A 23,741-nucleotide genomic window follows, 5' to 3' on the forward strand; every position below is an offset into this window, starting at 1 on the left:
GTTACACCATAGAGTGCCAGTACTTTTTTGTATTTCACAACAGGAGGCTTGTTTTATTTTCTACTTCAACTGTTCAGTTTGGTTGTTTAGCTTAGGGTCATCAGCAATATAGCTATTTATCAAATATGCAGGACCAGTGGATTTTTTTCAGTGATGGAAGTCCTGCAGTTTTCCTCAAGGACTGAAGCGCCGACACTTTAATATAAAGGAGCAGGCGGGCAATTGGTGACGCGGAGTTCTCGCACTTTCATTGCACACATTGCCAAGTGATAAAGACGAGCAGATTCTCTCTTCAAGGGCAAATGAGTAGAAATGTAAAACACGCGACCTCGTGTCCGCCCTTCGTTTATTGGCTGCGTTGGCCTCATATTGATCTGAAGACTCTTATTGCGTAAGGGGTGTATAACGATGCAGATCTACTCCCCTCTCAGACACTGCTTCATTAAATGACGAGCCGGGCCTTCTTGATTATGTGATTGCAATACGCTACAAAGTGCCCCTCCGATGTATTGGGGTTTCCGCGCATTTTATTACCAGGCACATTAAAAAGAGAGACTATGAGCTAGAAACGTAAGATTGATTGATTTAAAAGCGCGGCTCGAACACCCGGTTCTTCAGGGCAGCCCTTTAGCTCGGGTGCCCGCCTGCTCCCTTCGACGCCCGATGGCCCTTGGATCAGCAGCAGGGAAGGTGTGAGCCGGGCGGGGGCGGGCGGAGGAGGCGCTCTGATCCCGGAGGCTCTGGCGCCGTGTATTTGTATGTGTGCGAGCCGTGTGCGCGCAGGAGAAGAGCGCAGCTCGGCTCATCGAGACAGCGCGCACCGCAGCCCTGCGGGGGGGATCCAGCTCACCTGCCCCGACCGCGCTCTCTCAATGCGGACCGGGCCGCGCGGAACCCGGCGGCGAGAGATGAAGGATGACCGTGCCGGGGCGCGGGAGGATGCGGCCCGCGCCTGAATGCACCGCCGCTGCCAAGGACATGGCCACGGGCAGCGGCTGTGGTGGCGGCGGCGAGGCGGGCGACCTCCTGGCTCCCCACGGCCGCAGCGCCCGCGAGCAGCAAGCGCAGCTCAAGCACAAGCTGCGGGAGCTGCCCGCGCTGCTGAGGAGCGGCCTGACGCTCCGGCGGAAGAGCGGCGCCTCCACGGCAGCAGCGGCCGCCGCCGCCAGCAGCACCTGCAGCAGCCCGGTGAGTGCCTGCCCGTTCCAGCCCAGCCCGATAGCCAGCGCGAGCAGGGGGGCAGCCAGGGGTCAAGCAGGGCAATGAGGCACTGAGCGGGGACTGGGGGGGAGGGGTGAACATGTGTCTCCTGAAAGGGCACTGCCCGTGTCTAGACGAGCCCACCCTGTAGGTGTTTGCAATTTAAATAAAGGCCATGTGCTCCTGGTGAGGGATATGTTGTCCGTTTACAATCTCCACAGAGACCTTCGTGCAGGGGCGTGTATTTTCATCGGCGCAGTCAGAATATGCTAGATACACAAATATGCAGGAAACGCTTTGAAGTAACTCACGTTTGAACCCAGGCGTGAATATAACTAGAAAAACAAGCAAGTAACCCCTGAGCGCAGGACTGCCCTGGGTACAGAGGGACGGACAGGTGACTGTGTGTGGGTGGGGGTGTCTTTTGCATCACACAAGACACGTCCAACCTTTACAAACTCATAAAGCATATGAGGAACTTGGTGTCTGTCTGTATCACGATGATTCATTTATTTTTCGCCACACACGTTCTTTTGTAGGTTGTAACAGTTATGTTCAATTTTTCGTTGATTGTCATTTTCTGTCAAGAGTTTTTGTTGTTTGAAATTCTGAAATGGTTTGGCAAGCTGAGAGATCAGACGAGACAGTGGTTATAAAAATGGTATCCTGGCCAGTAATGGCGTCAGGGTCTGATTTTCTGACATGGCATATGTATGGTTTGGTGATCTAGCACTCAGTGACAATGAAAATAATTAGCTGCCAGTGTTCCTTGGTATTGGAAAAGCTGTCTTCTGGGGAACCCCCCACATCCTTTAAATCTTTGTTAGCGAACAAAAAAAGAAAAACGGATGGCCAAGGGGGTTGCAGTTAGCAGAGCTGATCTGTACAAGTGTTTGCGTCCGTTCGCTCATTCATTCCATCGCGCTCAGACTTGGAAAAACAAGGTAGGCCAGTGCCGGCTTACAGCTGGGCAGGTACCCCGAGATGAGGATTGTCATGCAATCTATAGACGTTATTAGATCCACGTAATAATGTCATGCCATTATTACGTGGATCTAAAATGCACACTGGCGATTCCTGGCTGAAGGTAGAGCGAGTGGCAGGGTCGGACTGGGGCACCAATGAAAAAGTGGGCCACAGTCGCAAATGGAAATTCATTCCTTTTGTGACAGACTGTTTAAGTAGTACCCAAGGGGGAGGTTTTTGATAAAATGTGATGCAAATTGAGCATTTTAAAGAATTATATTCATTAACACTGGTCAAAACCTCTAGCTGCATGGTGAAGTAATTTATCAAACTCCCGCATTGGACAAAAAAGTGGCCCACTTTGACCCAAAAAGCTGGCCCACACTAGCATTTTGCGTTTTTGGTTCGGTCATTGCCCTATAGGCCAGCCCGAGCCTGGTGAGTGGAATAGTCTTTATGGTTGAGGAGCAACCATTAACTCCCGTTACCTTAGGTAGGGACACCCTCTCAGGGAGTGCATATACAGCCAAACCATTGCATTTCTTTTCCGAGAAGAGAAAGAAGATTCAGGTTCATCCTATGGCGGTGTTGGCAATAGATGGTGTGAGTTAATTATGTTCATGAGATAGTCTTAATGTTTAACACCCCATAATAGCACTCTCATGTGCACGAATTGTAAGAAGATGTTTGTCTGTGTCAGAGGTGTCAAAACAACCTGTTTTTTACACTGTGGAATATCATGACCGATTAAAAGAGACCCTCATGCCTCTGATATCTTTGATGGGAAGGAGGTTCCGCCGAGTGGAGCGGGTGGTAGTTTAGTTGCCTCGGATACACATGCTTCAGCCAACACTTATTAACAGCCGGGAGTGCAGCCTTGTGTATCCTGGGAGGAGCAGACCAACGCAAAGGAGATAGGCAATGATAATCCCATCAGTCCAACGCTGTGCCAACAGGAGCTGTGCCACTCTAACTGCTAGACTTTGCCACTTTCTTCAGCAATAGATGGTCATTTCTTTGGCTTTGTCACTGTTGGTCCTTTTTTTGTTGGTTTTAGCTATTTGATGGTGCTTTATTGCAATATATGAAGGCCATACTATTGGCATAGAGGTAACTATGGTATGGCGAAAAGATGAGAGGGGGGGCACACAGCCTTGGGGTGCTATTTGGTATTCACGTGCCCACTTACTACCACTGCCCATGTTTTTAGGCTTTACAATTTAGGGGTAAGTGCAATTCACAAGGATTCGCTCAAGGGCCACTCACAGATGTTCCAGACATCTTTAGATTGCTATTTAGGGGTAAGGTAGTAGGTGGATATTGAAGACTCACTGATATCAGTTCATTTGCCCCTGAATAAAATCTTTGAGGGTCGGACTCTTGGAGTTCCATGAAATTATCTATGAGTTTTGAGTACATGCCACCAGTTGGCTATGTCTGACTTGGCTCTGCTATTCAATATTTCTGAATGATATACCACTCATATCACACCTGTCTCAAAAGTTTTTTTTAAATACCAGTGAACAATCCTACACAGATGTAAGTAATCAGCGGGTATTCAGGGATGAAAGACAATGTCTAGAGCTTAAATGCAATCTTCCCTTCCCAAACCAGGGAGAAAACCGTTTTTGGAAAGTGACACTTTTAAACTGACAGGTGACAATTGCTTTGTAAAATAATGCAAAATGGTGAAAACATGCTTAAATGGAGAAAAAGTCTAAGGAAAGCAACACCAAACAGGTCCTAACACACATGAGCTATAATATAAACAACAGTACACACTTTAGATCAGGATGGGATGGAAGAAGCACTTTGAAATGGGGAAAAGACACGTGTAAACTTTTGAAAACTGCAAATTTGCAGCAAACTTTTACTATGCGATTTTGGAGAAAAACGGGTCAAATACACTTGTGGATGTAGCTAAGGGATTTATGTATGAGTGAGAGTTGAAATTTCATTTGTATTTATAAATTTGAAGAAGTTATAGAGGTTTTAGTGAGAGGCGTATTTTGCAAAATAGGCGTGAAAATGGAACAGGAATTCCGTTTTGAAAAAAGTTTTATTACACTATATTAATGACTATGGAAGAGAGAAGGCCACACATGAATCTTCACAGCTATGTGGCCAGCACAACCATTCACGTGGTGGATACTCGATTTTGTTCTGGGATTTACTTTAGTTACTCAAAATCACGAAGGAGTTATGGTTTTGTAACGCAGATGAGAAAAATCTGCGCAAGAAGGATTCTAACAATACTAGGGTTCTGAATTTAAAGATGGAATGGGTTGAGATTGGGATAATACAATGCAGATAAACTGGGTCACTGTTCTTCCTGTTAATACTTACAGTGCTTTGTAATTAAATTGGACTGTCAGCTCTGGTGGGGTCAGATCGGGTCTACCAGCAGCAGGGCACTTCTTGAGTGATTGGATCAGCGGCGCGGTTCTGGTCAATTTTGTACTGCACCTCAAACTGGATTTGGATGGGCCCTTCTGGTCAATGGACACGGCAGATTACAGGATGCTAGTTTCAGTTGGCAAGCCTTAATGGTAGCAAGCCAAGCTGAATTAGAATTATTCTTTAAGTTTTGAAATTGGGTCTAGCTAGCAAGAGTTCAGCAATGCTAAAGTCTAGATTCTGCAATGAAATTTGGATCTTCAAAGAAGTCTGGAGTCCACTAAGAGTTCTGGAACAAGGTGCTGCGCGGCAATCTGGATGGTTTCTGGAAGCAGTGTCTATGTGGAGTGAAGTTCCTATATTTATACTGTCAAATGCCATGCCCCACTTTATAGTGTGGGCAGAATTTCAAAAACACACCCCCACGACTGTGAGTGGCTGCAGGCACGTGCTTTGTTTTGGTTGGCAGTCAGAACAGAGCTGTCATCTTTACGATGGGATTTAGGATCTCCCACATTGATTTTTACCAAAACATAACTTTTGCACACATGTACATTTCTACAATTATGTACCCTTATAAAATCAGACACCTACATTTCATGTTTGACTGTCTATATTCCCATTCAATTCCCTTCTTTGTGCGAGGTGTCTTTCTCATTCTATGGATTTTTATCAGTTTTAACCAAAATAGTTTGGATTAATGATTTCTAATTCGGTACATCTCTGAGCACTTATCAGTGGATCATGTACATACAATCTTAGGTTTGCAACATTAATCGTTCTGCTACAATGAGAATTTTTTCATAACTTTGGTCCCTTAAATGGTACAGGTTTCATCAATGTCTTCAAATCAAAAGCCTGAAATTAGATTAATGTCTACCAATTTTCAGATGTATCCTTCTTTCGGTTGCACAGCTAAAGAGTTTTAAACTTTAATCACAAATAAGGATTTAACATCCAAGTTCTCCTTTGTAACCTCGCAGGGAGTTCTTCCTTTGACATCAACTTTGCCTGTGTGTGTCAGGGTGTGCAGCTCTTTTGTGGTGATGAACCATGCGCAGTTTTGCAGATATGCTGCGCACAGGGGTTATTGACTCCCATTTTTGGAAGATTTTTTTCCCCCATTGGCAAAGATGTGTAGTAGGGCGCATTGGCATGGGTTGAAATATTCCACACATCATTGTTGGATGTCTTCCTTTTCCACCAGTCTGGAATGGCCAAACACTACATGTTTGTAGGTGCTTAATCCAGTCCAAGTCTCGGATACCCAGACATATAGTGCCATATTAACACACATAAGCAAAGGTGAAAATGAGCCAGGAGGCGTCTCAATGTGCACCTACCTCATCCCTGACTTACAAAGCCTTCAAATGGAGCATATCTGGAGATGCCGGGAGCAGCTTTCTGATGCACAAGGACACGTGATTCACAAAGATTTGCTCAAGCACATGCCAGAGGTGTGCCAGGTACCTCCACATTAGCCCTAGGTCTGAGATTTAAAAGTAGGTTTAAAGTAGCGGGTACAGTTCTGGGATGCTCACAGGCATCACCTCAATGCATTCATCTCAGTGAATTGGGCCTTACATGGGTATATTATATTGGCAGCTTCTGAAAAACTCACATATTGTATGAATTGGTACATGCACAGTTCTAGGAACCCTTGCCTTCTTTGTACGTGGTTTACCTTAATGGTCACATTTGCGGACCATAACTCCTTGCAAAAAATGGTTTTGATTTTGTGCTTTGTAAAATTAAAACAACTAAATAGCACCAAAAGAAATCCATTTCCCAAAGGATTGTTGTGTGATTTTTGGTGCACTTGCCTTTTCTAAACAAGCGCAAGACTAAAGGTACAAGGTACTCCTAGAAAATAGTACAACATAAAAAGCAACGTTCAAACAAATGGTAGTATAGCTCATACTGTCGGATACAATGTGGTGCCCTCCAAAGGGGTTACTGCTTTCCTGTGAACTATTGTTATTAATAAGATATTTATTGATAATAACTGATATGCATAAGAAGACTGGACCCAGTGAAGAGCTCGCATGTGGGTGGATCATAGTATAGCATATAAGATGCGTATAACCTTTCCTTGCAAACATTTCATGACTTGGTTGATAGACAGTGACCTCCCATTGATCTGAAATAACACATACTACTGTGTTACTAAACCTGCTTTTTGTCCCTTAGAGCTGGGATATGTGTATCTCCAAATATCAATTTAATCAATACAGCTTTCAACGTAGGGTTGTAATCCACCTACATCTCTGAGTGATATAGACAACTCTGTCTTCGCTGTCACATGGAACTCAGAATACATTTGTCTAGCAGATAACTGCACATATGGACCTCTATGTCAATCCCTTGTGTCTCCTCAACCACAAGGGAAGCAGAGGTATTTGAGTGTACTGAAGCATTCCATGCTCTATGCTCTGCAGGAGAACCTTTAACACAGAGTGGATAACCGCTGAGTATGACGCGGATCTGCGGCAGCACTGAAGTCGCAAGTCTGCCAAAGGCCTGGATTGGCCACACTGTCAGGGAGCAGTGCCGTCTTTGTTCGCTGGCCTCTTTCAGGTCAATTCACAAAGAATTTAGCAGATGCAACGCTGAGTTGTTCCTAAATCGAGATAATTTGATTCTCCAAAACGTTTCCAGCAGTAACTCTGACTTATGACTTTTTCTTCTCTCTTCAGGTGTAAGTCAGAGTTACTCCTAGTGAATTCTTTGAGAATCGAGTCTCTCTCCAGGACTAGTCTAGGAGTAAGTCAGTACCTCTAACTTGTTTATGGAGCCAGCCCCTTTCATGCTCCTGAGCATGGACTTCATGACAGTGCTGGAGCCAAAAGCCAGTGGTTAGCCAACATCTCCGAAGCGTTCAGAAAATGTCTCTCAGCAGTAAAATACGTGGCAGAAATCAATTCAGGATAGAAATCTGAGGGAGGTGTGGAGTTGGTGTCAGGATGTCACCTGGTGTTCTTACCTTGTGAGGGAGAAGGAGTGTGGCAGTACACCAGATGCTTTCTTTTTCTTGACAGGATGGCAAACAAGGGAGACTTGGGATAGTGGCAACATACCGGGTATTCCTTTGTGTTTTGGGGCAGCTAGAGTAAGAAGAGTCCATCCACATTTCACTATTTTTCCTTCCTCCCTGACCTCCCCACTCCATGTACCCCTGGCTGGTCCATGGGGACTGCTCAGAAGGTGGGAATAGGACACTGTGGGAGGAAAATACACAACCTCAAACTTTCTCTATCAACAAAGGTGTGCGTTGTGTTTTAGGGTTTTGAGTAACATCAAGTATCAGATTTCACCCGGAAAACGTAGTGGAAAGTATCCCGACTGTTAAGTTACAATATATTCAGTTCTATTTATACATGCATTAGCGCTTTCCACAGGAAAGTCAATTGACACCTTTTTCAGATGCTGCAGCTTCTGATTCTCGATTGTTATTCCTGTTCTCAGCACTTGTAAGATTCTCTACATGCATGCGCTGTGCTCTTGCCACTTTATTTAAGACGTCCAGTTTGGTGCCTCCTCTTTCAGAGCATATGAATTTCTTTCAGCATATATAAGTCAGATGTCGTCTTTGCTGGTGTTGCTTTTCATTTGCTCTCCACCAGAATGATATATTAGAATGATCAGGTCATATTGTTGTCATCTAGGGAGGATAGCTCGGGGGCAACGTGCTGGCCTTGTAAGCAAGACGATGCAGAGCAACACAGATTCAATCCCTGGGTCTGTGCTTAGAAACCTCTGGGTATTAAGAGCGTTATAAATAACCGATCATATAATATCATATTTCTGCCAATGTCAGAGTAGGCTGATCTATGCAGAGCAACTGTTTCATGATTCTACTGTTTATCATAGCAGAAGATTGTGCTACCTTTGTCGCCCAAACCTTTCTTAATATGCAACATGACATTAGGAATCCATATGAAGGTGCATGTTATCGGTCTTCTAGAAATCCCGGAAGGGACTCATGTCAACAACTTCAAAACTTTAGACAGCAAGGGCATTGATCAATATTTCCACATTTTGAAGTTCAATACGCCAAAGCACAGGGTATGTGGCTGAACATGTTTTTATCTTGAATTGCTAATGTCAAGCTGATTTGGTAAAAGTAGGTGGCACACAGGGTTAGCAATTTAAATGTAAAGGAAGAGCTGAAAAAGAGGGTGAGTTGTGAAATGTGGTAGTGGCAGTAGTCAATAGGGTTGGCTGTTTTCCTTTATTAAAAGGGTTTGGGGGAAACATGGCATTTGAATGCCACCATGAAAGTTCAGAGCATGTTTTCTTCACTTCAAACAACTGGAAACCGTGGAACGCAGGCTCTGACCACTAGTAGCAACATGCATTCCATGACTCTCTTTTGTTCTCACGGTTTCCAAAGCTACAGCAAATAAGGAAGGTAATTAACTGGTTTCCAAGCTTCCTTTGTGACTCTGGGAACTAGGCAATGCGACAAGTACGAATGTTGTGATGGGAAGCACCAGGTGAAGCTCTCCCCTCTTCCCCCTACCTGCACAAGCTCTGATAGTGCCTGAACTCTTTGCACCAGGCTCTGCTGTGTCCTCTCTGACTAACTGCCACACAATAGAGCTCTCTGGTGCCAGCACTAATGCTTCAACAAGATGCAAAACAAAGAGTCAATGTGAACAATCAATATGCTCCCACATAACTGCAATACTCGTTATTCCCTTAGCAGCTATGGGACCTATTGGGAATGTCCTACACATTTCTTTTAACCCAGTTTGTCTCCCATCGCCCATTTTATTATTACCAAAAATATCTTAACATTTTTTAGGGTAGATTTTCCATTTAAAAACCTAGGAGAATACTGCTCTCAATTTCTGTCCTCACCCGATCATTATCTTTGATTTGCAATGTCCCCTTTTTTATCTATTTTGCCAACCTCACATTTCCATTGAATTTGCCATGGCCTGACAAAAGATTGCTTCCTTTATGTGCGCCCATCAGGGCATTCTAACTTGATGAACTTTGTCTTCCAGTATATATTCAGCCGAATTCTGGCTGAAAAAAGCTATTCAGGTCTTGCCAAATAGTTTCTTGGTATTCAGTTTATGCCAAAGGCGTTGTCTTCTCATTTGATGCGATTTAGCAACTCTGGGGTCTGATTCTGAGCTCCATGTTTGATGCAATTACATTTTTCGTATTAGCTCCATATTATGTGCCTATATTTATATAGATATATAACATGGAGCACATGAGAAAAGTGTTGTTCCTTCGCTAATGACACATTTCTTAATTTACATGCTTCTCAGTATCAGGAGAGCAAATATGGGATGCAGATTGCAAAAAAAAATGAAATATACATTGGTGTTCATTATTAAAATCCGCAAAATGAAAAAGTAAGGCTTAAAAGCAAGGCAAGGCTTTTACTGACCACTTTTACAATTTAGGGCGTTTTTTTTTAATTCTGTTGGAAGGCGGAGAAGTGGCACAAAGAGGAAATCATATTTTCACAGTCCATTCCTTTCCAACTTCAAGTACTAACTGGTTTAAAGACAGTATATTGAAGCTGCTGTTAAACTAATGGGTTCTAATCAAATCCGTCTAGACTTGTTTCCTGCACAAATATCCAAGAAAAGTTGATGCATTTCTATAGTAGCTGCAAGGAGGTTCACGGAGGTTCACGGAGGTTCACGTCTCACTTTCCACCGCAGCTCCTTTGCAACCTTTAAAAGATTGCAGTGTGAGATTTGCAATGGCAGTTGCAAATTGCAATATCTATTTTGTTCATTGCGATTTAACACCTTTTCACCTTTCACTTGAGGCGTGCTGTCTTTGCAAATGCACAATCCTTTTGCATATTTGATCTCTGCTTTTTTGTTAATCTGCTATAATGGTTAAAATGAAGAAAAACATGCAAAATGAGAACCCATTGAAAACCGTGCTTTTATGTTTAGTTAAACAAGTGTGTTTTTCAAGTTTGGAACATGATTCATTAAATTAAACAGCTATTTGGCTTCCGATTAATCTTCAGCCGAATACCGAATAGTTCATGTAGTACTCTTATGAGTAGGAAGCCGAATAGTTAAATATTCTTTTCGGCACACCCATATTTGTATCCATTTGTATCCCAAGCAATATGATTTTGTATATTTCTTTCTGTACAGGTAAAATGTTCATGGATGCCAAAGTTAATTCTCTTCCCTGTCCTAGAAGACGTACTCCATCTCAAGTCATTTTTGTATGTTGAGGAAATGATTAAAGAACTAGCAATATACATTTGAGCAGTGTGTGCCACAAATACTATTGGTCACACACCGCATCAAAGACTTGACAGAAGATAAGAAAATACACACACAGTGGATAATTTTACATTTTCTGGCATTGCTGACATTACTGAAATCAAAACCCTCTGATGCCAGTTTATCTAACATGTATACTGGTACTAAACTTTGTGAAAATGCAGGTAGCGCTAGTTTTACTTCTTCTGTAATATGGAATACAGCAAACTGGTTTTGATCTAATACATATTATCTAACTTGGGCATAAAAGAATTAGACGTTTTTTGTGCTATGTTTGCTACATACATTTTAAAAAAATGTTTGCTTTATTTCTTTGTTGTGTTACGCTCACAACATAGTACAACAACTCTGCTTTTTTTTGCCCTAGTGAAAGAATTTTTTTAGATAATACGGATTGGGGCAACACCTGTCTATAATTGCAGCAGAACTGTTGCTCAGCTAATTTGGTCAATTTGTTTGTAACAAGGACTACATTTCAGTAATGCTGGGCGTGGTCTAAACTCACCTTATATTTTATTGTATAATTAATGATTTATCCAACCTTTGTGAATATCCTTTATATCACTAAGGTTGATAATTCTGCTTTCTCAGGGAGGTTATTTGTTGCACCACATCATGGTAGGTCCAGTGCTGCTACTTGGTCTGCGCTCCATGACGAGCACTCTAATATAGCTTTTATTAATAACAAAAGTGACATTTTAGGATAAGAAAAAGAAGGTTGGGAGTTCTCACTTAAGTACAATTCTAGACACTATTAACAAAATCGCATGCAACAAAGAGCACTTCCATCAAACGTGTTAAAAGGAGAAGTTACATTTATTGCAATAATAGTAACAGAAAAGAGCGTGGGTAAAACAATATAGGGAGCTTACATTTCAAAAGTAAAATCCATACAACATACACCAGGGACACAAAACTCATAACCGCAATGAAAAGCGTATAAAGTGAAGAAGAAGAAATTCTGGTTGTCAGATCGGGCCATGATAGTTTTGCACAGTTGTCCTTCAATGGTAAGTGGGCTACTGCCAGAGAAGATGCCACCACTGCTTCATTTAAAGAAGCCTGATTTCCATAGGCGACACCATTGGATCACCAGTTATGGAACAAGGTCGCATCAGCACTTTATTCCATTATCTCATGTACTTCTTCACGCCACCGTTGGAGTGTGGGTAAACATGTCAAGCTACTTGACAGCCATAAAAAGTCACTTGCCACCGCAATTCTACATATACAGACAGCAGACCATTGCTTACTTGCCAAGGGTTCATTAGCACTAGCCAATAGCTAGCAACAAGTGCACAATTTGAATCCACTCTATGGCACTGCAGTGATGTTTTGGAAACATTCTTGGTGAGGGACTGTTTGTGATGACACCTGCTGCAGTACCTACGCGCCCAGTTAAATTAAAAGGGTTTGTCCATGAAAGTTGAGGTGATGTTAAAGATCTTGCGTCGCACCAGGTTTAGCTACTACGGAGATTTAGAGTCCCTCCACTCCGTTTGTGACAATATATAATGGTTGTGTTGAGCTATCCCTTGATAGTGCGCCGAAAAATAATGGAATGGCAAGTAGTGATGATTAATAAATTCCTTTTATTTTTGTGATGTTAGAGCCTTTGTGGATCCACAACCATTATATAATGTTTTGGAAACAGTCCTCAGTGACCGCAACTTTTGTGTTGAATAAATAGGTGATCACATTCTATCCTGTGATTTTGGAGACATGTCTTTCGTCTTCCTTTGTGGCATTGCTTGGTTCTTACTGAACATTTTGATTATCAACAGTCTCTCTAAATGATGATTTGTTATGATTTTTGTCCAACCATTTTAATTAAGTTGCTCCCATCCTTTCTCCTAAATGTACGTAGGTAAGGTCCCACTTGCTAACTGATAGAATCACAAACTATTTTTGTTACTTCCCGTTTCAATCATCACTGCATCCTACTTAAAATTTTGGAAAGAACGTTTCCAAATTCGTACAGTACATTCCTCAGAATAAACTGGACCATTTCATAACAGGTTTGTCAGAGACCAGGGTTCTGGCGCAAGACTTGCTGGAATCAGCAGCCCATCATATTGACAGTTTAGCGGGGGCCTCATGATTGGCGTAGATGCTTGCTTCCAGGCCTGGCTACATGTTACCAAGTTCTCCAAGGAAGTCCAGGAGAAGGTTCTGGATCTTCCTATAGAGGGCAATAATGCCATAATGCCCAGAAATCGACATTCACTCATGCATGGACAATTGTCAGTTAACTGGAGAATGCCTTCTATGATGGTCACTTAAGAGCTGTTTCAACTTATGACGAGTTGACCAAAACAAAGGCAAGCACCTTAACAGCAAAATCGCTATTGGTCCTCACAAAACTCCCTGCCTCGAAGTCCTCATGCTCACAAAGGTCCGATTGTTGGTCTAGAACCCTTTGCACTGGATTCTGGGGGATTCAGGACCGGATGTCCCAGCAGCCACACCCCTCCAGTGGCCCTTACTGAATAGAGCCATGGTCGGCAAGATGTTTAATTTTTCTCAGACTCAGTTTTCTCTTCTTCAGGAGCTGTATCCTCTTCCATCGATAAAACAACCAATTGATTGTTGGGCATGGTCTCACAAATATCCAATTGGAAGAAACATTTCTCTACATCTGGAGGCATGGAGGACCATAATGAAAGACATTTGGGTCATTTTGGTGGCCTGTTCAGGTTATCACCTTCATATCCTGCCAATTTGTCCATCACACCCCCTTTGGCTCAGACAGATACGATAGAGACGGTTCTTCTGGCAGAATTGGACAGGGGTTTTTATTCCTGCTTCTTCAGAGTGCCCAAAAACAACCAGGCTGGCCTGCGCATTATCGTAGACCTGTAAGACTTCAATCTTCACCTTCCTTTGGAAAGATTCAAGATGATACTTCCTGCACACACAAAAAAAAACGCCCCTGCCTTCAAAGGAGGACTGGCTCTGCAAGGTGGATCTTTAAGATGCATAACTCCATATTACAATATGGCCAACACACCAAAAATATCTTTGTTACTCTATCGGGCGTGATCACTTCCAGAACTGAGACCTTCCTTTTGGACTTAGTTCAGACCCTTCAGTCTTTACAAAAATGATGGAAGTCATAGTAGCTTTGAGGCTGCGGGAGTCCACGTTTACTCACACATGGAAAATTGGCTCCTCAAGTCCCATTGTCCCCAGAGGGCTACACCCAAATTACACAACTTACTCCAGCTGCTTTTCTGTCTTGGTTTGTCAGTTAACTGGAGAACACCTTCTATGATGGTCACTTAAGACCTGATTTTCATTGACTTTTGTTACTATGATGACGGACAGAGCTTTCATAAAGGAACAGCAGGTGAGAGATCTTACTCATGCCTGTACCCTCTTTCTAAATTCCATCCAACTGACGGCATGGTGGTTTCAAAGAGTCTTGGGCCTTATGGCATCCTGTGTCCTTCCAGTAATGTCAACGCACACAGTTCATATTAAGGCAAGCTTGGCGCGAGGCTATGGACCCCTAGTTCCTCCAGATCTCAGTACCTCAAGGAATATAGTCTGATCTCCTTTGGTGGTCAGTTCACACCAACATTTCAGAACAGATTCCTTTTTCAGACCCAACCCCTCAGGTTACCAAACCTTCACATTTCTCCCTCCTGAGCTGGGAGGCAACACTGGGGAAACTGAAAATATTCAACCTTCTGTCCCATCAGGAACATCCACTGTACATGAACTACCTTGAATTGTTGGCCATTTTCCTGGGATTGAAGGCTTTTCAATTAACCATCCAGAACAAGGTGGTTCGTATCAGTACAGACAATTCTGTCTCAATGTTCTTGGGGAACAAGCAGGGGGGAACAAGATCCCCCTCCTCTGATCTTTTTATCCATATAACTGTGGGAATGTACCATTCAGAAAGGGATGTGGCTACAGGCCATACACATCCCATACACATCCCAAACACATCCCGTGTCAGGAAAATTCAGCAGCAGACTCTCTCAGCCACTTGTCAAAAGCAAACCACGAATGGGAACTCAACAATGAGATTTTCTTCCACATTATCCATGGATGTGAGAGATTGCATAGACCTATCTGCGACATACAGAAACAAGAAGCTAATTTGTATGTCTCCAAAACAAGTCTATGTCCACATTCGCTGGGAGACACTCTGGGGATCTCCTCGGATGGCCTGTCAGGGCTGGCTTTTCCACCGTTGCCCCTAATTCATCAGGCTCTTCTACCACTGAAGGAATTGAAGAACTGTACAGTGGTGTTCTTTGTGCCATGGTGGCCAGCCAAGTTCTGGTTCACAGACCTGATAAGCCTCTCCATCCATCCTCCAGTTCAGTTGCTGGAGATTCCAAACCTCCTGCATCAAAACTGTGAGCAAGTGTGGCACTCCTCCCAACAATTGCCAGACATAGTGGCCTTGTTCCTGAGATCCAGTCGCTACCACACAGGGACCTGTCTCAAGATAATATTCACGTTATACAAACAGCGCACAAACCATTTACACGTTCAAAGTATAAGAACAAATGGCTCAGTTTATGACATTGTTGTTTAGACAAAGGAGTCAAACCTCTTTTGTCTACAAGTGACAATATTCTTTCTTTAATTTCAGACCTGACAGCCACAGGGATGTAAATACATTCCTGTAGAACAGATCTGTTGGCCATTTGGCATATATATGAATTCTCACTCTTGAACCTTCACCCTGTCATTCTCGCATCATGTTGATGGGTTGCTTCATCTCTGCCTGCCCGTTAAATCCCCCTACATCACCAAATGGGACCTTAAAGTGGTTCACAGCATGGTTTGTCAAGAGCCGTTTGATCCCAAGACCACCAACGATCTTAAGCTCCTATCCTGGAAGGGAGCCTTCCTGTCTTCCATCACCTTGGCTAACAGAATATGAAATTACAGGTGCTTTGCATCAAGGAACCCATTTTGTCTAGTCACATGGATAAGGTAGTTCTTCATACACATCCTTCTTTCCTCCCCAAGATTGAATCAGAATTTCATATCAATCCATCGCCTTACCTGTGTTTTTTCCTAACCCCTCTTCAGAAGCAGAAGAAGTCTTATGCAGCCTGCAAATGAGAAGGGCTCTTATGTCCTAGCTGGACAGGACTACAATCTTTAGGAAGTCCTTCATCCTGCTTGTGCCATTTGGGAACTCCAAAAAAAGGGTCACAACGTGCTTAAACCACAATTTCTCATTGGAGTGTTTCCTGCATCATGGAATCTCACACAGTTGCAGGCCTCCTCTCACCCAAAGGTCTCCATGCACATCTTGTGAGAGGAAAGGCAGCCTCAGTTGCTTTTCAAAAATATCTCTCCGCAGGGACCATCGCTAAGAAAGCCATGCAGGCCTCTCCATTGGCCTTCTCTAGGTACTATTGCCTTGATCTAAGCTCTAGAGAGGATGCTCAGGTTGTTAAAAAGGTCCTCAGAAACCTCTTTAATCAGGGAGTTTTGTCCATCCACCCAATATCTGCTTCCAGGGTTTGAAAGCCACCCATAAGCATGGTGAAAAGGGACGGGATGTACATGTAAATGTTACTCACTGTAGGGACTAACCTACTCCTAGTCCAGAGTCCCCTTTCCGCCATACATCTGGCTTCCGCTCTAAAAAGGTTAGTTGCTAAGTGTCTACCGGCCTTGGCGATCGAAAAGGACTGAAGGGCGATGCATGGGGCGCGGCTCAGGAAGGTGGGGCTAAAGCCGGTCTCAAGCTGTCTCTCTCAGAACATTTTTAAAAAGGACAACTTTTTTGGGTGCTACAAGAAAGTGCTCCAGTCATGTCCCAATGGACGTAATATCCCATACGTATGGAGGAAGGGGGACTCTGATGTTAATAACTACTACGGTGAGCAACTTTTATTTTTTTCATTGTTAATTTCTAAACCTTCATCACACAAGGTGCTCAGAGTACATATTCAGGATGATTGACGTTTTACGGCATAACATAGTGCCATATTTATGAGACACAGTCCATGAAAGTATTGTTAAGTTAGCAAATCTTTCTACCACAAGCTTAGAACGTCGTTTTTAATAGTTTGCTAATCATCAAACGTTTCTTTACAGATATCAACACCGATGCCCCCAGCATATCTTCATGATAGCTGCAAAAATCAAACTAAAAACAAAAGGAGAGCAAATCGTTTTTTGTAGCACATGATCCCAATAAGACAGGCTGCATGCAAGACCATGTAGGTGGATAAAGCAAAGGTTGATGAAATAGGTAAATTATCTTATCGTGCCCCATGGTTTTCTGCATGGTAAAATATATTAATTCTCCAATTATTTATTGTTGAAACCTCAGCACATGAAAGGAGCAGTAGTAGCGTTCCAAGTTCAAATTTTAAAACCAAATTGTTACTAGGTTGAGTAGATGGCAAATGCTGACTTCCACAAAGTGCAAGTAGTTTGTCACTTCGATGCCACACAGAAACCTTATCTTAACACCATAAAAAGAAAACCCTATGAACAACTTCTATGTCAAAGATTCAGAGCCTTCTGATACTTTCCCCTTCTTTTCATGGGGGCGTAAGTCTGGTACGCAAATAGATGTTAAGCAAGGATTGGAGCTCAATCCTGCAAAGACAAAACTCTTGGTGCTTGGACCCAGCCACCTGCTTAATGACCCTCAGTGATTGCTGAATCCCCCATTCCTCTCTTACCAACTCTTTTTCTTCTAAAGTCATAAAGCTTGGGATGATTCAGAAATACGATCTTTTGTTATCAGCCCAGATCATCGAAATCACTAGAGCTGCCTTTTTTTCGCCTTTGACTACTCAGACGGACTGTCCAATTTACTACAAAGAAGTAGCATGTCTCAGCGGTTGGCATGCTTATACATTCCTCATTGAATTGTGGCAAGACCTGTATATAGGAATGGCTGACCAACTAATGTAGAAATTGCGAAAGGTTCAGAATGCTGCAGCACGTCTAATGTTTGCCTCCCCAAATTCTGCTCCACTTCTTCCTTTCATCAAGAACTCTGGCTTCCTGTGTGCCAGCCAATTTTCTTTGAGATATTATTCTCCGTATACAACAGTAAGCATGAATTGGCCCCTCCTTACTTGTGTTTGCTTTTTACATGGAATCATACCTCCAGAAGCCGTAAAACTTTATTATCTATACCGCGATAGCACTGCCCTTCTAGAGCGGATAGACTTTTTGTCTGTGCCCTGTCCTAGATTGTGAAACCAACTGCCTGTAGAAATGTGCTTAGCAGAAATATGGAAACGTACCTTTTGAAATAATGTGTGCTTCTTCCTGGTCAGGCTCTGCCCTTCTTTTTGTTCTCCATTTTGTTTGACATTTGATATTGCATCTGCGCCTAGATCCAGGTTTGCCTGTTTGGTTCTGTCAGTGTATGTGTGCTACAAATACATCAAATCAAACTTCTATTCTAAAAAATAAAACTATACTTGTTCTTCAAGTTGTCTGCATTCCACTTTTTTATAAGAGTTGTTCCCATTTAAACTTTTAAATATTGCACCTGTCAGAGGTATCATAATGGAAATGCTGTTTGACACACATTTCCCTGGGTTTCATAAGCGTACATATTTCATAGCACATGTGTTTGGTGATAGTTGATATTAGGTAAAGATGGATGTGGATGAGTCAAAGGTAGGTCCTATTAGACATTGCTCTGACACGAACCAGGTTCTACAACTACACACTGGAGCTAAATAGCTCCCAGCAATTTCAAACCCTTCCTACTCATAGCCAATCTGTTGTTATGATTAAGATGTGTTTACTATTAAAAAGTTGATGTGGGTTGCTTAGAACTTTGCCCCATTGATCATTCCGCATGGAACTGTTGAACAATATTAATATAAACCATGCAGAAAAGATTTTGAACGTTTTGTGACGTTCCTTTAAGGAACTTCCTTAGGGAATATGTGCCCTGATGTAGCTCAGTATCCACTGTGTAAATATATATTATACCTATTTTCTTGTATGGCAATTACTGCTTTATCATTAAATGCTTTTTGGGTTTGGTAAACAACCACCTAGGGATTTTTTATTCAAAACAAAGGAAATATTCAAATTGTGGACTAACTGTAATTTGTATAACACATCAAATCAAATAAAATGTATTACGGTAAGACATAGCATAACCTAAAAACACAACAGCTTAAGGTCGTAATATCCATAAAAACATCAAACAGCTAAAATCATCATAAAATCTTCCATACAAAACTATAAAACCAAGAACAATCAGAATTTAATAACAGTTCTCTTAATGAAAAAGCACACTTTATGAACATCAAAAAGGCCCACCCCACATGAACCGAATCTACTCGTATTAGATAATACAGAGGGGGCAAACGTCACGACCCTGCAAAACATGCTTCAATGTTTGTACCCTGATCACTGAGAAAGTAGGACAAAACTAAAGAAAATGAGCCAGGTCTTCTCTGAACGCCCTACAAAGGCACATGACTGATCCACACTCCCTTTAGACCAAAGCAACGTCATGACTCTCAAATGTATACAGTTGAAATGGGCCCTTGAAACAGGAAAGCGCCGGGACGGGTTATTAGCCCGGCTCAGATATGAAGGCCGTGGGATGTAATAATCAGATGTGTCCTATTGGCTGGCTGGCTTCATGAGTTCCAAAGACTCTCTTCCGGCAGAGAGAGTCTGGAGCACTCTTATTCCCGCAGACCTTGAAGCTAGGAAAGCGAGCAAAGTTGGCCTATGGAAACACTGATCCACCCCTACTTCAGCCAACCTCGTCTTCACATCTGAGCCATGGGAATTTTAAATAGGAGTCTCTAAACACCAAATAGCTCATTAATTCCTGGGTCAAAAAGCCTTTTCCCCCAAATCCTGAGCCAATGGCTAGCCAGTAAGGATGTGCCACATCAGCCAAGCTCTTGATGACCCTGCAAAATTGGGGGTAGACCCAGGCAGCCCCAAATGCTCTTTAAAAAGTTGTTCTCAGCCACTTGGAGCCAAGCTTGCCAAAGCCCCACAGCTCCATGCCATATCTTTTCACAGAGGCGGGTTTGCATTGGTAAACATTCAGCACAAGGTCTATCGGCTTCACTTTAAATGAACCCTAAGCTCTGGTTAACCCCCAATTGCCTGCTTAAATCTTTGCGACTGCTTCTCGACGTGTGCCAACATTTGCAGAAAATCTCCCCCTAGATAGTCAAAATAATTCACTCTTGGGATTGGCTCTCCTTTGCAGGAGATAGCTAAAAACATTGGTGAACGCTTCCTCCCACAACAGACCATAGCAGACCATAACGGCTGATTTCCAGGCATTTATCTTAAATCCTAGAGTGTCCATGAAGCTGGAATAATCATCGACCAAGTGTTGTTATGATCTGGGTGTGAAGGCTGATAAGACTGTATCGTCGGCATAGGCAAGTAAAGACAAACGCCTGTTGCCCAGCCTAGGGAAGTCAGAGGAGAGATTTTAATAAATGTTTATATAAGCTCTTAGTATAAAGACAGAAAATCAAGGGAGCCAGGACGCAGGCTTGGCGAATGACACATTCCACCTGGAAAGTAGCGGTGTGTTGTCCACTAGTTACACTCCCAACTTGAGCCACTGTAGAGAGGTGCAATCTCTCCATGAGGTCCACCAATGCACCTGGGCAATTCATGGCTCTGAATACATTATATATTAGAGTTGATGTGACATTACAGCAGTTTGTTCAAAAAATGGGTTTTGCTGAGAGTACAGTAAAGGCAATTGTGCCTTTCAAGAGCTACACCTACGGCTACTGTTTCTGTTGCTAGCCCAGGGCCCACTGCACACAGAGCATGCTGGTAGATCATACCCTGTATACTCTGCACGTATGAGCCTAGGCAAAAGCCAGCTACTAAGTACAGTACCTAAAGGGCAAGTCCACAATGCATACCCTGGAGGCAAGACCTAGGGGACCAGGGAGTGTCTGCATACTGCCAAACAAGGGAAAGTAACCAAAAGGGCCAGGTAAACCCCCTTTCACTGTAAAGGTCTGGGAAGAGATAACGAAAGGCGCAGAAGAAATGACAAGTGAAGGGAGGCCCTTGATAAAGACGTCAGTGAAAAGTGTTGCTCTCTTGTGTAAGTATGAAAGACCAACATCAAGAAGGGAAAGCATTTCAAATGGGGGACCCATGCCCTCAAGGTGCTTGGCATGGGCATCCCTGATTAACGTAATGGCTTGCGTGTCCACATCATCTTTTTATCGTATGATCTCAAGCCTTGAAAGTAAATTTACACATGTGGCCTTTATTTAGTCTCATGCTGAATTGCTCTCCAGTAATGGTAGTCTTCCAGTTAAAATGCCGAATAAACGGTAGAAACATAACCTTTTGCTTAGCACATTTCTTTAAGGATTCATGTGGTTCTCATTGTGGGTTAGTGCATGTATAAAACATCATTCTTGAGATCCAAATACATATTTCTGCCAACTAGCAGTGTGAAGATGGCTAGTGGTGTGCCTAAATTGCAAACGGGTATCAAATCCCAGCTTCAGCAACTGTCCACAGTGTGTGATCCTGAGCAAATTATGTTCTCGCATTGTGCCTTCTGCGTCAAAATTATACATCCCTAAAAGTGATTTGTACATGGTCTGTTTCTCAAATAATACTCACTCATGGTATTGCCCCATACATTAATAATAGGATATTCATATATTGAACAAAACATAGTGCGTCTCTTGGTCAATTCCTTGCAATACAACTGATTAGGGAGCTTTACAGCTGAGTCAGTAAAGCAGCACTTTGACGCTGGCTCAGCAGTGTTGCATCTCATCTCAGATTCGTGTGCCCGTTAAAATAAAGGCCAAACATAGAAAATAAGAAAGTAGTGAATTGCCAGCGAAGGAGATGCCACCCGGAGCTGTGCACTCCACTTCTGAGGATGGGGAAGGTGGCAGCTAAGAAAGGGTCCTGTGAAAGTAGGAGCCACATCTATAGGGCAACGTGGTGGATTGAGGAGTCGGATTGTGGTGGGGGCATGAGGAAGAATTATTGCATGAGGTAGAAGGTCAGCCATTTGGGGGATGGTGAAGGAGGGTAAAAAAAAGATAGCAATTTTGTGGAACATACTACAGTTCAGTTTATGATCCTCCTCCTCAATAGCGAAAATGCTATAGGACGGACCGGCCCCTCAAGAGATACTGCATTTGTCCAACATTACTGGCAATATGGAAGAGTGTGAACAGAATTCAAGCAGACACTACCCATTGGCGGAACCGCCAGTTGCCAGGTCACTTACTGCATAGTAGGCCCATCCTTGCCAAAATCCACCAACATCAGAATGCATGTTATTTACTGACAATGACGGAAGTCAGGAAATCCAACACTTTCTGTAAATAACTCCTACTGCCTTCAGAATAGTTTTGGGGTCAGCTATGATTTTCTCGAGATATCTCACTGTTGGGTTGCATGATGTCATCAATGGTCCCGAATCCCAAGGAGACATAGTACAGTGTGTACGGTTACAGGATGCTATATCGGAAAGGGACACTAGTAGTTGTACATTCCTTAGAACTCTGTAGGAACAAATTTGATATTAAGGTCACCTGGGACAGGTACATTTGCAAACGCTAGGATGGTAAGGAGGTTTTCTATTTGTGTCCTTCAAGGATAACCCATGCGTTTGCCAACTTACATTCGCACCCTAACCTGAGCAAATAATTCAGTGAATGGAAGTCACTTTCCATATTTTGCAGCAATAATGGGAGCCTCATAATCATTAAAACCATTCTTCACAGAGTTCCTGCACATCCTCACGGAAAAGCAACACAATTATTGTAATTGGTTATTTATAATGCGCTTAATACCCAGAGGTTTCTAAGTGCGGAACCGGAGATCGAATCTGCGTTGCCTGCGTCGTCTTGTTTCCAAGGTGAGCATGTTGCTCCTGAGCTATCCTCCCGAGACTATGCTTATGGTTCTTTGTGATGTACACTGTCCGGCACAGCACAACAGGGATACTGCAAAAACCCTTGGTCTCCAATTCCTGCCCAGCATGAACACACGAGCTTACCCCAACAAGTAACTGAACTCCAAAAACGGACACATGGGCTTACCCAACAGTAGTACTGTTGAGGGAATTGGCCCACATGATATTCCCATTGTGAACAAGGCTGCCGGCACTTTCTCTAGCGAGCACATGGCCCAATGAATGTTATGGCACTCGGGTGACTAAAGCCCTCTTTAGCAAGATTCAGTACATGGGGCACGATGGTGAAAAACTACACATGAAAATATCATTCTGAAAAAGTTTGGGGGCAGATACATTTCCCAACAGAGGGTGTTTGTGGGATTTCGATTCTGCAATGGAAATTAATTCAACGCAGCTGTGTGCATTCATGTTAAACTACATGGGCGAGTGCCAGAAAAGTAATGATAACCTTACTTTCTTGGAGCATTTGTTTCAAAAGTAATCGGGAATAGATGGTGATCTTCTACAAGTGAGACTTTGTTACTTTTCACGTTCGTTAATGTTGCACGAGAGACAGAAGACGGTGTGCTCGGTTTCCAGAAATAAAGCACCCCCCCCCCCCACCACCATGCATTGGTGTGTGCCACGGAGATCAGTGGATTGGCACAGAGGTATTTCTCACGGGGTGCTCTGACTGGCACATTGGGGCTCTTGATGGGTCCTGTATATGTCTGATTATGTCTTGCATTCTCCATGGGTCGCCTTAAGAGTGCAGAGGTGGCTAGTTTGTGCAGAGTCTGGCTCTATCACAATATACTCCTCTCTTAAACAGCCATGCTCCCACTGTCCGCCTGATGCCTGAAAACATTCACCAGCCCTTTTTTTAAATTATTTTGTGTACGTGAAATCGCTTTCGTGCCGCATGAATCATTTTTTAATGCTCTCATTAATTGTTTATATGTGCTTTTCATATGCATAATGCTTGATTCATTATGTTATCCTCC

General features: G+C 42.9%; 1 protein-coding gene across 3 annotated transcripts in view; it reads left to right on the plus strand.

The window, feature by feature from the left end:
- Positions 1-519: 519 nt before the first annotated feature.
- Positions 520-23,741, plus strand: part of RAPGEF5 (Rap guanine nucleotide exchange factor 5) — a 1,543,629-nt gene continuing 1,520,407 nt past the window's right edge. For 2 of the 3 annotated variants that reach the window (XM_069648249.1, XM_069648250.1), the window contains exon 1: positions 521-1,188. In XM_069648249.1, coding sequence (XP_069504350.1) covers positions 916-1,188 — 273 coding nt within the window. In that variant the 5' untranslated portion in view covers positions 521-915. Of the gene's footprint in view, positions 1,189-23,741 lie in introns of all 3 variants that reach the window. The other variant, XM_069648248.1, reaches the window with a different exon arrangement.

Source organism: Ambystoma mexicanum, chromosome 2q, assembly GCF_040938575.1.
Source record: "Ambystoma mexicanum isolate Mex_15411 chromosome 2q, UKY_AmexF1_1, whole genome shotgun sequence".
Taxonomy (NCBI): domain Eukaryota; kingdom Metazoa; phylum Chordata; class Amphibia; order Caudata; family Ambystomatidae; genus Ambystoma; species Ambystoma mexicanum.